We start from the raw sequence: 16,355 nt of genomic DNA on the forward strand, positions 1-16,355 counted from the left end.
AGGCAGCTGGCAATCCTAGTTCCTGCTGCTTCCCTGCTTTGGGTGCAAGGGGTGAGAGAGGGGGAATTTTGCGAAGCTTTGAGCTAAGTTAAGGAAGCACAGATGTTCACAGATGGTACAGCAGCATCGGGACATTGTGGGATGATACAAAAATAAAAGAGGATGGGATGATAATGACAGAGGCCGAAGATTTCATAAACACAAACGGGTTTAAAAAGGAATCTGGAAAGTTTGGGAGGAGGTAAGGCTGCCCATGGTTATCATCCAAGCCTGCACATTAAGGGAGCAGAAGAACGCTCGATGCTGGAAAACATTACACGTTGTACTGGGCAGGGGTTGATTCAGGCGATTATAAAGCCTGAGGAGAGAGGGAGAGATGCAGAGGACCATACAGAAGGAGGGAAGCTTGGAATCAGCCTGAGGACTCCCACATCACCCCCTGCCTCTGTGAGGGATGAGATGTTACGGGACGCAACAGTGCTCTCCACTTTGATTGGGGGGGGGGGGGGGGGGGGAGAGGAACTGGATTCAGTCGACAACCAACACGAGCCCTGACTTTCATGATCCGGGGTCCTGATGTGCAGACATAAGGGGAAAAGCACAGGACTGTTTCTACGGCAAAGCATGTCAAGCAGCCTGCTCTGAATTTTCAAACGGCACAGAAGGGCAGAGAAGGGCAACCAAAATGATAAGGGGAATGGAACAACTCCCCTATGAGGAAAGACTAAAGAGGTTAGGACTTTTCAGCTTGGAGAAGAGACAACTGAGGGGGGATATGATAGAGGTGTTTAAGATCATGAGAGGTCTAGAACGGGTAGATGTGAATCGGTTATTTACTCTTTCGGATAGTAGAAAGACTAGGGGGCACTCCATGAAGTTAGCATGGGGCACATTTAAAACTAATTGGAGAAAGTTCTTTTTTACTCAACGCACAATTAAACTCTGGAATTTGTTGCCAGAGAATGTGGTTAGTGCAGTTAGTGTAGCTGTGTTTAAAAAAGGATTGGATAAGTTCTTGGAGGAGAAGTCCATTACCTGCTATTAAGTTCACTTAGAGAATAGCCACTGCCATTGGCAATGGTAACATGGAATAGACTTAGTTTTTGGGTACTTGCCAGGTTCTTATGGCCTGGATTGGCCACTGTTGGAAACAGGATGCTGGGCTTGATGGACCCTTGGTCTGACCCAGTATGGCATTTTCTTATGTTCTTATCACCCAGTATAAACCGTTGTGATGGCGAAACCGAATGACGGTACATAAAAAACTCGATAAATAAATAAATAAATATAAACGTTGCTAGCAGTAAATGTTTTATGGGTTATCATAAGGCTTAGGGGTAAGTGCATGGAGCGGCAGCTGCTACCACAGGAAGCTTGCTGGGCAGACTGGATGGACCACTTGGTCCTTTTCTGCTGTCATTGCTATGTTATTTAGACCAATAAGAATGACTTACCGGGCTGCCGCTGAATATCCAGCTGTACTACTTAGCTGGATAGGCAGTGGGCATGCGGTGCTACTTAGCCAGATGAGTAGCAATATTCAGACTCATCTAGTTAATTTAACCAGATACGGTGGATGTGCCCCATAGCAGATCTAACGTTAGCCAATAAGTATTAACGTTAGCTGGATAAACGTATCTGGGCATATTCATTGGCATTGCCTTGCCACTGATTATCCCCTGTCAATTAGCCAGATAAGTCTTATCCCTCTAACTTACATAGCCAGCTAGATTTAAGTATTGGTCTCTAAATATTCTTGTACAGTTCTTTGTCCTCTGGCAGGAAAAAATAATACATTATAGTTTAAACCCAAAATCTTCAATCCATTCCAGGTCTTCAGATGAAGTCACAAGGATGAATGAGCTGCTCAGGACAAGGATGCACCATGTGATGCTGATCAGGAGGTCTGCAGTCACTTTGGGCTGCTTCTTGTAGTCCATTTCTGACGCAGGTAGCCACATCTTATTTGTGTTCTGCTTTTCAGCCCCTTCATGGTGGATCACATGCAGGTACTTCCCAGTTCCCAGAGAAATGAAGGGTGAAGTGACTTGCCTGAGGAGTGCCAGTGGTCTCCCTTGTTTGAAGCCCACTACTCTAATCACAGCATTGCTCTTCCCTGGCCCCTCTTTAAATGATTCAAGGTCTCTACATTTCCTGGGTGAGAATAAAGCCAGGCATTTCCTTACTTGGCTCTGATACCAATCTGCCATGATCTGCATCACCGAGATGTGGGGCCGTCCTCTGTTTGGAGGACATGCAGTGCTCCAGGTCTTTTATAAATATATTAAAAAGCAGTGGTCCTAGTACCTGGGGCACCTCCACTATTCACCTTTCGCCATTGACAAGATTTACCATTTAGCCCTACTCTCTGTTTTCTATCTTTTAACCAATTCTCGATCTCCAATAAAACATTGCCTCCTATCCCATCACGTTTTTATTTTGTCAAGAGTCTCTCATTAGGGACTTTGTCAAACACTTTCTGAAAATCCAGATACACTGTATTAACTGGTTCACCTTAATCCCATGTTTATTCATGCCTTCAAAAAACATAGCAGATTGGTGAGGAAAGACTTCCCTTGGCTAAACCTATGTTGGCTTTGTCTCATTAAATTATGCTTATCAATATGTTCAGTAATTTTGTTCTTTGTAATAATTTCAACCATTTTTTCCTGGCACCGACATCAGGCTCAACAGTCTGCAGCTGCCTGGAAACTTGAACCCTTTAAAAAAACTGGCATTACATTGTCTACCCAACAGGCTTCAGGTACTATAGCTAATTTTAATGATAGTTTACAGATTACTAATAGTAGGTCTACAATTTCATTTTCAGTTCTTTCAGCACTCTGGGATGTATATCATGTGGTCCAGGTGATTTTCTACTCTTTAGTTTACCAATTTGCCCTATTATATTTTCCAGATTCACTGAGATTTATTTCAGTTCCTCTGAATCACCACCATTAAATATAACTTCTGGTAAGGGTATCTGCGTTACATATTCTTCAGTAAAGACTGAAGCAAAGAATTAATTTAATCTCTTTGCCATGACCTTGTCCTCCCTTGTGTCACTTTTATCCCTTGATCATGTAACGGTACAACAGACTCCCTTGCAAGCTTTTTGCTTCAAATGTACCTGAAAAAGTTTTTATTATAAATTTTGACTTCCACAGCAAGCTTTGTTTCAAATTCTGCCTTTGCTTTTCTTATCAATACTTTGCATGTAATTTGCCAGTGTTTATGCTGTTTCCTGTTTTCTTCATTCGGATCCCTTTTCCATTTTTTGAAAGATGTTCTTTTGGATAAAATAGTCTCTCTCACCTTGGCTTTTAGCTATGCTGGCATTTGTTTGGCCTTCCTGCTATCTTTGGTAATGTGTGGAATTCATTTGGTCAGGGCTTCCCAGACGGTATTTTAAACAACGCCCATACCTAATGTAAACTTTTAACCTTTGCAGTTGCTCCTTTTAGTTTTTTCCTAACCATTTTCCTCATTTTATCATAGCCTCCCTTTTCAAAGTTAAATGATGTCGCAGTAGATTTCCTTAGCATCCTTCCTCCAATTATCAAATCAAATTTGATCATGTTATGATTACTATTGCCAAGTGGCCCCAACACTTTTACTTCTTATGCCAAATCATGTGGTCTATCAAGAATTAGGTGTAAAATAGCTCCCCCTCTTGTCAGTTCTTATACCAGCTGCTCCATGAGGCATTCATTTATTTCATCTAGAACCTTTACCTCCTTAACATGTCCTGATGTGACATTTACCTACTCAATTCTGGGGTAAGTGAAATCACCCATTGTTACTGTTATTTTTGTTAGCTTTCCTAATTTCTTTTAGCATTTTATCATCTGTCTGTTCATTCTAGCCAGGTGGAGAGTAGTACACCCCCCACTGTTCTATTCCCCTTCTCACATGGAATTTCTTTCAATAAAGATTCAACATTGCATTTTGTTTCTTGTAGATATTTTATCCTGTTTGACTCAATGCTCTCTTTAACATATAGCGCCACTCCTCCACTAATTTGATCCATCCTAATACTGCAATATAATTTATACCCTGGGGGACTGAGGGGACTGAGCGGTGATTCCCTAGCACAAACCTGGACTGATTCCTGCCTTTCTTAAAACACTTTATCTTTATTTGCCACTTTAGCACATTAGTGGACTGCCTCTACCTTCAGAACAGTGTACTCCAATTACTCACAGTTAGTATTGCTTCCCACAGTACACATACAGCTTCGTTACAGCTCAGTGTTTGAACACCAATAATCTACAGGAGCGGCCTTCCTCCTGGAGACCTGGGCCTGGTCTGACTATCCCCACCGGGGTCCCAGCTCTTATTCCTCCCCTGCTGGGCCCCGCCCACAGAGCTCTCTCTCAGAAGAGGAATTAAAGGGGACCAGGCATTTAGCCTGGTCCTGCACCACTTTAAGGGGGAACATAGGGGCACTGATTCACAGTCCCATGGTTATGCTCCTTTCACCAAGTCTCCAAGATATCAATTATAGCTGCTTCTTCTTTCAATGCATTTGTGTTCAGACATTTATTTATTTATTTATTTATTTTTATATACCGATGTTCCTGTATAATATACATATCGCACCGGTTTACAGGGAACTAAAACTAGCGCCTCTAGGGCAACTTACAATGAAACAAAAGTAAGTTTTTTGTTTGTATTCACAACCTGCTTATCAGTTGACAGGGGTAATTTGGAATCTTTCTGCTCTGTCTGCTCTTTACTTAAAAGGCACCTGGGCTACTCTAGCATTTGTTTCAACCTCTCTATCAGGATGCTCTAATTTCCCTGTTCTCTTAGTATCCTTCTAAGATACATCATTCCTAACCATGCACATCTGAGTGACTGAAGCTTTCCCCCATTATCTAGTTTAAAAGCTGCACGCTCTCCTTTTTAAAGGTTAGCGCCAGCAACCTGGTTATACTCTGGTTAAGATGCAGCCCATCCTGTCAGAATAGGCTCCCCCTTCCCTAGAATGTTCCCAGTTTCTAACAAATCTAAAACCCTCTTCCCTGCAACATCTCATCCACGCATTGAGTCTCCGGAGCTCTGCCTGCCTCGAGGGTCCTGCACATGGAACAGGGAACATTTCTGAGAATGCTAGCCTGAATTTCAGTTTCCCCTCTAAGAGTCTAGATTTAGCCTTCCAAACCTCCCTCCTGCATCTTCCTATGTCACTGGTTCCCACATATATCATGACAGTTGGCTCCTCCCCAGCACTCTCTAAAATATTATCTCGGAGGAGCATAAGGTCTGCTACCTTTGCACCAGGCAGGCAAGTTACCAAGTGATTCTTATAACCACCAGTCACCCGCCAGCCAGCCAGCTATCTATATTCTAATGACTGACTCATCCATTATGATGGTCATCCTAACCCTTCCCTCCTGGGCACTCAGCCTTGGAGACACATCCTCGGTGCAAAAGGATAAAACATCACCTGGAGAGCAGGTCCTAGCTACAGGATCACTTCCTGCCACACCAAGGTGATGCTCTCCTGCCAAGTTGCTCCTCCAAGCAGCACAAAGGCTGCCTGACTGGAGTTGGGACCACTCCACTATGTCCCTGAGGGTCTCCTCTATATACCTCTCTGTCTGCCTCAGCTCCTCCAGGTCTGCCACTCTGGCCTCCAGAGATTGGACTCGTTCTCTGAGAGCCAGGAGCTCTTTGCACCAAGTGCACACATGCAACAGGTAGATAATCTCTCTCCCTGCAATCTGTCCTAAATTCAGCTGCATGACTTATCTTTCACCAAAGTCACTGCACCCATACCAGAACCCTTTCCTCTCTCTCATCTCCTCCTGCTTACACTATTACATCCTGCTCCTCACAGGTCTCCCAGGGTCACTTGATGTGCTCTGCGGAGCCTTATTCCCTGACACTGACAGAGACCCGGCCTCTTACCTCCACAATGTGTGAGGAAAATCCAGTCTGGGACATTTCTAGGCCAAAGGCAGCTTCATTCTTGTTCGTTCCTGCAGTGCAGAGAGAAGACAAGCAGAATGAAAGAGGAAAGACCCAAAACGGCAGGGATCCAGAGAAGGAACTGCTATCATGCCAGAAGTACTGCTAATGTCAGCACTTGTCCCACGACCTGACATTTACAGTCAGACTGGACGCACAGAGCCAGTCCTTACGAGGGATGTTAGGAGTGCATTCCCTGCTCCGAGATGAGGTGCTGGGATTCACCCTGCATGCTGGGCATCTGAGAAAGGACTGGATCAGCACTTTCCATGTAACACATCCTCTGCCTTATCTATGCTTTGCAATCTGGAGTGGTCAGCAAGGAGGGATGGTTGAGAAATCCATGTAGACGCGGCCTTGAGTGATCAGCACGGAGGGAAGAGCACATAGTCCGTGTCCACACAGCCTGAAGTAGAGCGGTCAGTGTGGAGGGAAGCAGGATTAATCCATGTGCACATGGCCTGGAGCAGTCAGTGTGAAAGGGAAGGGGGAGTAATCCGTGTCCATGTGGCCTGGAGCGGTCAGTATGGACAAATGGGGGAGTAATTTGTGCCCACATGGCCTGCAGTGGAGTGGTCAATGTGGAGGGAAGAGGGAGTAATCCATATGCACATGGCCTGGAACGGTCAGTATGGAGGGATGGGGGAGTAATTTGTGTCTATGCGGCCTGGAGTGGAGCAGTCAGTGTGAAAGGGAAGGGGGAGTAATCCGAGTCCATGTGGCCTCCAGCGGTCAGTAAGAAGGATGGGGGTGTAATCTGTGTCCACACAGCCTGGAGCAGAGCGGTCTGCGTCAGGCGGGCAGGAGCATTATCTGTCTCCAGACCCTCTCTCCGAATGGCTGAGCCTGCCCACCAGTCCATGATAATTCTCTGCCTCAAGGCTGCATTCACTGAAAAGGATTACAGTGTCCATCAGCCTCAGGAAACCCATCAACACTCACAAGAGTTTTGTGTTTTCTTTTCATGAACTCTAAAGGTATCTCTAGAAACAAAATGAGATGGGAAGAGTTCCTCAGAGGCACGCCAGCAGCTTACCGCCTTCCAGACTGAAAATCCGCTCCCCAAGGGCATCCACAATGTCTTTCAGCGCAGCCTCGTCAGTCACATTGAAGAAATGCTTGTCGTCAGGGTCACTAGCGATGTACTTTATCTCATTCAGGAATGCTTCAGGATTAATTCCTCTTCGGTTATAATATCCCAGAACCTGCAACAAGCATTACAAACAGGCATTTTTATATTCTCCGACTGAGCAGCACCTACCTCACTATTACCCAATGGGCCTGACGGGGCGTATCCTTCCACACGAGGAGTCCACCCTGTACAGGGGGCACATTCAGTAAGTTGTCTTAACTGCAGAAAACAAGGCGATTTCCAAACACACGGTGAAATAAAATGGAAGCTGTCTGTGACCTTTACCTTTTCAAAGGTAAGATCTGTGCAGATGATACAGATCTATAAATTCATGCGTGGAATACAATGGGTAAATGTGAATTGGTTATTTACTCTTTCAAATAATACAAAGACTAAGGGACACTCCTTGAAGTTAGCAAGTGGCACATTCAAGACAAATTGGAGCTGCATTTCAGGGGGTGAGGGGGGTTCTCAGCTTTAAGACCCCCACTGGCTACGGTTGCTGGGGGTCTCTTACCTTTTCATTCCCCCCATGCACTGCATTCTCTGAGGGTCCCTTTTTCTTGGCCCTGGTCGCCTGTCTTCCTATCTAATTACGTGTGGGGTTAGAGAGGAAGCTTCCCGCACTCCCTCACCAGGGAGAGTATCTGTGCAAAGCCAAAGCCAAGGGCCCAGAATGCGTCAGGGCCCCAGCATCACCTGCCTGTTGGTTTTAGTTTCATGTTTTGTTTTCGGGAGCCCTGACCCGCCTGAAGCGGATTCCTAGTTATCTGCACAGCCGCACAAGCCCTCCGTCAGCCACGCACTCACCGCCACGGCGTAACGGGTGATGTTCTCCTTCTCGGCGTCCTCGATTACCTTCTGCAGGTCTGGGCTGTCGTGGGACTCCCCGTCCGTTATCACAATCAGAACCTTCTTGGCGCCTTTCCGCCCTCCCTTCTGAAATGCCTCCGAGCTGGGGGGGGGGGGGGGTCATACAGAGAGGGCTCAGACACCAGCACCACATGTTTCTCGTTTGCAACTTGTGTCAACTTTCCGTCTCAGTCTCATTTTCAGAAGAGGCACCTTTGCAGCTAGGTCTGGCGTTTTACACTTTCAGGCCGACGCTGAGCCTAGCGCACGGGCTAACGAGCTCGTGGGCATGCGTTTTGGTGTTAGGCTAACATCCAATGCAATAAGGGAATTAGCGCGTCCAAACCAGCGCCTAGCGAATAGCGCTCGTCACATGTAAATGCTTGCACACGAGGCCGTTAGCTGTTAACACGGAAAGCTTAATGCCAGGCCCAGGGCTAGCATTAAATCTTTACACACTCCAAGCCGTCTGAACCCCACCCCACAATACTGCTTTTCTCCTCCTTAATAATGTCGCGATACGAAATAGGAGAAACCACAGGAAGAGGCATAAAAAAAAACCAATTTGCTGGCAGTCAGGTTAGGGAATTGGATGCCCATTAAGGGGTAGATTTTCAAACCGCGCGATTTGGCGTACTTTTGCTGGCGCATCAGGCGCCAGCAAAAGTACGCGGGATTTTAGTAGATACGCGCGGAGCCGCGCGTATCCGCTAAAATCCGGGATCGGCGCGCGCAAGGCTATGGATTCTGTATAGCCGGCGCGCGCCGAGCCGCGCAGCCTACCTCAGTTCCCTCCCCTCACCTTCCCCTCCCTTCCCCTACCTAACCCACCCGCCCGGCCCTGTCTAAACCCCATCCTTACCTTTGTCGGGGGATTTACGCCTCCCAGAGGGAGGCGTAAATCCCCGCGCGCCAGCGGGCCGCTAGCGCGCCGGGACGCAACCTGGGGGCGGGTCCGGAGGGCGCGGCCACGCCCCCGGACCCGCCCCCGAAACGCTCCCGTCATGCCCCCAAAACGGCGCTGCGCTCGGTCCCGCCCCCGACACGCCCCCCTCCGAAAACCCCGGGACTTACGCGAGTCCCGGGGCTCTGCACGCGCCGGTAGGCCTATGTAAAATAGGCCTACCGGCACGCAGGGCCCTGCTCGCCTAAATCCGCCCGGATTTGGGCGGATTTAGGCGAGCAGGGCTCTTAAAATCCGCCCATTAATTGAGCATCTGTTTTCCCAACCGGTGCACAGCCACTTCTCCCGGGCGCCCAATGCCACGGACGCACAACTTATCCCTAGTGCAACTCCTCCTCTCAATAATGCAGCGCGTGCCCAGGATCGGTGGCTGGGTGCGCATTAGGAGAGCGCGTGCTCCAGCATGAGGGCCTGTTTTATGCGAGCCAATATTGCATCGGTCTATTCGAAAGCAGGAAACCTTCCCGGGACCTGGCACAGGAGTCTGGACCCTAAACTACTGTGTAGCACTCAAGGAAATACAAATAGAGAAAGAGAAATGGGTGGGCACAGTCACTTAACGTTAAAAGCACAGTCAGAATGACCCCTGAGGCCACAGGGCGATGGAGGAAAGCTGCATGGTCAGAATGACCTCTGAGGCCACAGGGCGAGGGAGGAGCGCAGCACAGTCAGAATGACCCCTGAGGCCACAGGGCGAGGGAGGAGCGCAGCACAGTCAGAATGACCCCTGAGGCCACAGGGCGAGGGAGGAGCGCAGCACAGTCAGAATGACCTCTGAGGCCACAGGGCGAGGGAGAAAAGCTGCATGGTCAGAATGACCTCTGAGGCCACAGGGCGAGGGAGGAGCGCAGCACAGTCAGAATGACCCCTGAGGCCACAGGGCGAGGGAGGAGCGCAGCACAGTCAGAATGACCTCTGAGACCACAGGGCGAGGGAGAAAAGCTGCATGGTCAGAATGACCCCTGAGGCCACAGGGCGATGGAGGAAAGCTGCATGGTCAGAATGACCCCTGAGGCCACAGGGCGAGGGAGGAGCACAGCACAGTCAGAATGACCTCTGAGGCCACAGGGCGAGGGAGGAAAGCTGCATGGTCAGAATGACCCCTGATGCTTGGGTTTAGGGAAGACAATCATATGATCAAAGTGACCTCTGAGGCTTGGTGTAAGGGAGGCTAGCTGCATGGTCAGAATGACCCCGGAAACCTCTAGGTAAGGGAGGACATATGCCAAGAGTGAGCCTTGAGACTCGGGGAGAGGGAGGACAGACGCATTTCCAGGGTGACCTCTACTGGCAGAAGAGGGAACTGAATCCCAGAGATTCTCTTCTTGAACACAGGCTGCAAGGGATATTGGGTCTCACGAAGCAACAATCAGGCAGGAAAACAGAAAGTAAAAATGACAGAGTTTACCGGGCAACTTCTATGCCAAGCGCGGTCCTGGTCTCAGTGCCTCCCCTCTGCTCAATGTGACTGGCTGCTTCCACCACATCTTTCACAGATCTAAAGCTGCTAAGCTGAAATTCGTGTACAACGTCCTCGCCATACTGAACAACTCCTACCTAAAAGTCAGAGAGGGGAATGTCAAGCTGGCACTGTGCAAAGCAAGATTTACTCTGCTGCTGCTATTACTTACCACCCCTACAGTGCTGAAGTCGCACGCAGCATTGTGCTCGGAAGAGACATTATTTCACGGCAGCTTCATTGTCTGCTCTCACTCAGGATCTAGCTTAATTCAGGCTTCCCCACATCTCTTTCTTGGCCAGAAGAACTGGGAGGTCTCCTCCTCTCTAACATTATACAACAGCACTGAGGAGTACACAGCATCGATGATCCTCATCCTCTCCACAATAATCCCTCGTCCTCTCTCACATTATACAACAGCACTGAGGAGTACACAGCATCGATGATCCTCATCCCCTCCACAATAACCCCTCCTCCTCCTTTCACATTATACAGCAGCACTGAGAAGCACTCAGCATCGATGATCCTCATCCCCTCCACAATAACCCCTCCTCCTCCTCTCACATTATACAGCAGCACTGAGGAGTACACAGCATCGATGATCCTCATCCCCTCCACAATAACCCCTCCTCCTCCTCTCACATTATACAGCATCAATGATCCTCATCCCCTCCACATAATCCCACCTCCTCCTCCTCTCGCATTATACAGCATCGATGATCCTTATGCTTTCCACAATAATCTCTGCTCCTCTCACATTATACCGCAGTGCTGAGCAGCACACAGCATGGATGATCCTTATCCCCTTCACAATAATCCCGCCTCCTCATCTCTTACATTATGCAGCAGTGCTGAGCAGCATACAGAATCGATGATCATTCCCCTCCACAATATCCCCTCCTACTCCTCTCTCACATTATATAACAGTACAGATGTTATCATTTCCATAATAATCCCTCCTCTTCCTCTCACATTACACAGCCTGCCTTGTCAAAGCAGCATCTGGTGACAGACTAAATTATTTACTATTGCATACGCAAATCAGCTGATTAACAACAACAGACAGAATTTCCCTAGAAGTACAGTGTAAGAGTGTTTCTAGCACCCTCTCTCCCTACTCCCCTGGCCACTCTCCTTTCACTTTGCCCTGTCAAGCCCAAACTCCTCCACCCTCCACTATCTTTCCCCTCCCCCTCTAGGCTCAACCCCTTCCACTCTATCTCCACTCCCTCCCACAGTTTGACCCTTCTCTCAGTACTGCCTCTCACACAGGCTCCTTCTCACATACATACACACACACACACACACACACACACTGCCTCTCTTGTGCACATACACACCTTCTCACACAGGCGCTCTCTCTCTCTCTTGCATACACACACCAACATAGGCTACCTTTCTCTCTCATGCATACACCCTCACAAAGGCTACCTATTCTCTGTCTCACACACACCCCTGCACACTGGCTCCCTCTCTCACACACCCCTACACACAGGCTCCCTCTCTCACAAACAAGCACACTCATTCCTTCACATACACACAATCCCTTTTTCACACACACCAGATCCAAATCTCTCTCACATATACACACTCCTTCACAATCTCCTCACAAAGGTTTCCTCTCTCTCTCTGGTACACCCACCCACACACATGCTCTCTCTCTCTCACATACACCCAACTTCATACACTCATGGTTCTCGCATTCACATAAAGCTGTACATACACACTCACCCTATGAGGAAAGACTAAAGAGGTTGGGACTTTTCAGCTTGGAGAAGAGACGGCTGAGGGGGGATATGATAGAGGTGTTTAAAATCATGAGAGGTCTAGAACGGGTAGATGTGAATCGGTTATTTACTCTTTCGGATAGTAGAAAGACTAGGGGGCACTCCATGAAGTTAGCATGGGGCACATTTAAAACTAATCGGAGAAAGTTCTTTTTCACTCAACGCACAATTAAACTCTGGAATTTGTTGCCAGAGGATGTGGTTAGTGCAGTTAGTATAGCTGTGTTTAAAAAAGGATTGGATAAGTTCTTGGAGGAGAAGTCCATTACCTGCTATTAAGTTCACTTAGAGAATAGCCACTGCCATTAGCAATGGTTACATGGAATAGACTTAGTGTTTGGGTACTTGCCAGGTTCTTATGGCCTGGATTGGCCACTGTTGGAAACAGGATGCTGGGCTTGATGGACCCTTGGTCTGACCCAGTATGGCAAGTTCTTATGTTCTCTTACCAGGGCCTGTTCCATCTTTGCAGCGAGTGGGTCTTCATCATTTTTGCTGCATGCGGGATGGGCTCTGCTCATGGCTACTGGGACCTACTCTGTCTTCACCGTGAGTGGGATGGGCTCCGCTTGCATCCACCAGGACCTGTACCATCTTCACCGTGAGCGGGATGGCCTCTGCTTGGGGCACGCCGGACCCTACTCCACATTCTGCGCAGAAAATATAAATTCTGCGCAGGAGGAGAATTCTGCACAAATTCAGTGCTTTACAGTAGCACAGAATTCCTCCAGCAGCAAGAGATGCAGCACACAAGCTGCAGAATTCTCACACCACTTAGCTCTAAGTCTCCAGCATCACTAACGGTCACAGATGCAGTACACAGGCTGCAGAATTCTCACACCATTTAGCTCTATCACATAATCCAAGTCTCCAGCATCAGTAACTGTCACAGATGTAGTACACAGGCTGCAGAATTCTCACATCACTTAGCTTGCTGGGCAGACTGGATGGGCCGTTTGGTCTTCTTCTGCCGTCATTTCTATGTTTCTATGTTTCTATGTTTCTCTAAGTCTCCAGCATCAGTAACTGTCACAGATGTAGTACACAGGCTGCAGAATTCTCACATCACTTAGCTCTAAGTCTTCAGCATCAGTAACGGTCACAGATGTAGTACACAGGCTGCAGAATTCTCACATCACTTAGCTCTAAGTCTCCAGTAACAGTAACGGTCACAGATGTAGTACACAGGCTGCAGAATTCTCACATCACTTAGCTCTATCACACAATCTAAGTCTCCAGCATCACTAACGGTCACAGATCTAGTACACAGGCTGCAGAATTCTCACATCACTTAGCTCTATCACACAATCTATGTCTCCAGCATCACTAACGGTCACAGATGCAGTACACAGGCTGCAGAATTCTCACATCACTTAGCTCTATCACACAATCTAAGTCTCCAGCATCACTAACGGTCACAGATCTAGTACACAGGCTGCAGAATTCTCACATCACTTAGCTCTATCACACAATCTATGTCTCCAGCATCAGTAACGGTCACAGATGCAGTACACAGGCTGCAGAATTCTCACATCACTTAGCTCTATCACACAATCTATGTCTCCAGCATCACTAACGGTCACAGATGCAGTACACAGGCTGCAGAATTCTCACATCACTTAGCTCTATCACACAATCTAAGTCTCCAGCATCAGTAACGGTCACAGATGTAGTACACAGGCTGCAGAATTCTCACATCACTTAGCTCTATCACACAATCTATGTCTCCAGCATCAGTAACGGTCACAGATCTAGTACACAGGCTGCAGAATTCTCACATCACTTAGCTCTATCACATAATCTAAGCCGGAAAGAGCAACAGCCAATGGACCAAGGAATGTTGAACTCATTCCAAGCTATTAGGCAACAATTTCTAGATGGAATTTGCTTACAACTAATCATTTCCTCTTATCCCTTGAAATTCCGAAGTCTAATTCTCTTTTGGAGAACAGAGTTTGCTTTTCTTCCTCACCCCCACGTCTCACTCCTTCCCCCTTTATTCCTTTCATTCTCCCCTCTGGGACCTCTCTCCTTCCTCCTAATCCCTTTGTACTCCCCACAGGATCTCTTTCCCTTTATTCTCCCGTGCAGGGATTGTAACCTCACCACCTGCCAGCACCTTTCCCTCACCTCCCAGGCTCCCTGCCTCTCCACTCTTCCATCTCCAGCTGTTGGAGGGTTTGTCCCTGTCTAGCCTCGAGACTGAGGTGAATCTAAGATCTGACCTCTGCCTTTCGTAAGCTGTGGAAGATGATCGGTTTTACTTCCAAATGACTTTAATTTTGCCATTACATAGATCAGGTAAAACTATGAAATGTCATTATACAAAGAAACAGACCATGGCAGCAGAGAGAGACCTCAAGGTCCTACCACAGACTCCATTTGATCACTTGCTTTATCTTCACTTCCTCATTTCCTTGGGCTAATTAGAAGAATGGACACAATCCAACTCCCTCCAGAACCAGGCATCGCTGCTCACCTGGATCTGTCCAGGCCCGATGTAGAACTTTTTGAGGACACTGATCAGGAAGTGCTGGACCTCAACCCAGGGGTAGATGCTATTAGAACCGTCCAGGACGATGACGATATCCATGTACGTCTGGCATCCTAGAGCAAGAAGGAGAATCAGGGTATCACTGACAGAGCCTCCCTTGTTAGGCCCTACTCTATCTTCAGGTGCCCTCCCCCAGCATCCCAAAGTCCTTCCTATCACTTCCTCTTAAGACTTTGGCTCAGCATGAAGATGCCCTGGGATCCATTCCCTAGGATGCTGCAGAGGTAGCCCTCACAGCCCCTGTGCAATAGTGACACTCAATGGACAGATTTAGGCCTATGATTGGAGGGTCCTGGAAGGAGTCCTGGTGCATTAATCCCCCTATTCCCAGCCAAAATAAACAAGGGGAAAGTTCTTAGCTAGAGACAAATGAAGATGCATAGCATCAGATCCCAGCCTTGGATTTGGCTGGCTGGAAATACAACTGCTGGGTAAAAATGAAAATCTTGCATTAAAAAAAAAATAAAGTTACTCAAGTAATCAAACAGACTTTCAGTATAACTGTCATAAGGCACAGCCAGGACTGGAGCTCTCACACCTTGGGGGCAGGGCTACCACATTTCCATAGCATTTCTTAGTCACCTGTAACTCGCAATATAATCAATCATTGTAGAAAGAACCGGGCACTGCACCTGAAAAACGAGAGCAGCACAATGCCTTGTGGAATGGGGCAACAACGAGAAAGGTCATTTCAATGCCTAAAGTTTGTGAAAAATAGCACAAATTATCACCAGGACGTGTTTCCATTGTGTGCGGTGTAAAATGATCACCAGGAAGTGATTCCGTCGTGGGCGGTGTAAAATGGTCACCAGGACGTGTTTTCATCGTGGGCAGTGTAAAATGATCACCAGGAAGTGATTCAGTTGTGTGCGGTGTAAAATGATCACCAGGAAGTGTTTCCCTCGTGTGCGGTGTAAAATGATCACCAGGACGTGTTTCCGTCGAGGGCGGTGTAAAATGATCACCAGGACGTGTTTCCGTCGAGGGCGGTGTAAAATGATCACCAGGACGTGTTTCCGTCGAGGGCGGTGTAACATGATCACCAGGACGTGTTTCCGTCGAGGGCGGTGTAAAATGATCACCAGGACGTGTTTCCGTCGAGTGCGGTGTAAAATGATCACCAGGACGTGTTTCCGTCGAGTGCGGTGTAAAATGATCACCAGGACGTGTTTCCGTCGTGTGCGGTGTAAAATGATCACCAGGAAGTGATTCCGTCGTGGGCGGTGTAAAATGATCACCAGGACGTGTTTCCGTCGTGGGCGGTGTAAAATGATCACCAGGACGTGTTTCCGTCGTGGGCGGTGTAAAATGATCACCAGGACGTGTTTCCGTCGTGGGCGGTGTAAAATGATCACCAGGACGTGTTTCCGTCGTGGGCGGTGTAAAATGATCACCAGGAAGAGTTTCCGTCGAGGGCGGTGTAAAATGATCACCAGGACGTGTTTCCGTCGAGGGCGGTGTAAAATGATCACCAGGACGTGTTTCCGTCGAGGGCGGTGTAAAATGATCACCAGGAAGTGATTCCATCGTGTGCGGTGTAAAATGATCACCAGGACGTGTTTCCGTCGTGGGCGGTGTAAAATGATCACCAGGACGTGTTTCCGTCGAGGGCGGTGTAAAATGATCACCAG

The 16,355-nt window shown here is 47.9% G+C and overlaps 1 protein-coding gene across 1 annotated transcript in view; it reads right to left on the reverse strand.

Moving 5' to 3' along the window:
• The window catches only part of LOC115082157 (integrin alpha-11-like), a gene marked incomplete at its 3' end in the record, with an annotated part of 150,722 nt that overhangs the window by 74,016 nt on the left and 60,351 nt on the right, over window positions 1–16,355 (reverse strand). The window contains exons 6-10 of the mRNA XM_029586415.1: window positions 14,650–14,777; window positions 10,333–10,481; window positions 7,919–8,063; window positions 7,013–7,181; window positions 5,917–5,987 (exon numbers count right to left, since the gene is read on the reverse strand). Of these exons, the coding sequence (XP_029442275.1) occupies window positions 5,917–5,987; window positions 7,013–7,181; window positions 7,919–8,063; window positions 10,333–10,481; window positions 14,650–14,777 (662 nt within the window). The remainder of the gene's footprint in view (window positions 1–5,916; window positions 5,988–7,012; window positions 7,182–7,918; window positions 8,064–10,332; window positions 10,482–14,649; window positions 14,778–16,355) is intronic.

The sequence above is a fragment of the Rhinatrema bivittatum genome, unplaced genomic scaffold (assembly GCF_901001135.1).
Source record: "Rhinatrema bivittatum unplaced genomic scaffold, aRhiBiv1.1, whole genome shotgun sequence".
NCBI lineage: Eukaryota > Metazoa > Chordata > Amphibia > Gymnophiona > Rhinatrematidae > Rhinatrema > Rhinatrema bivittatum.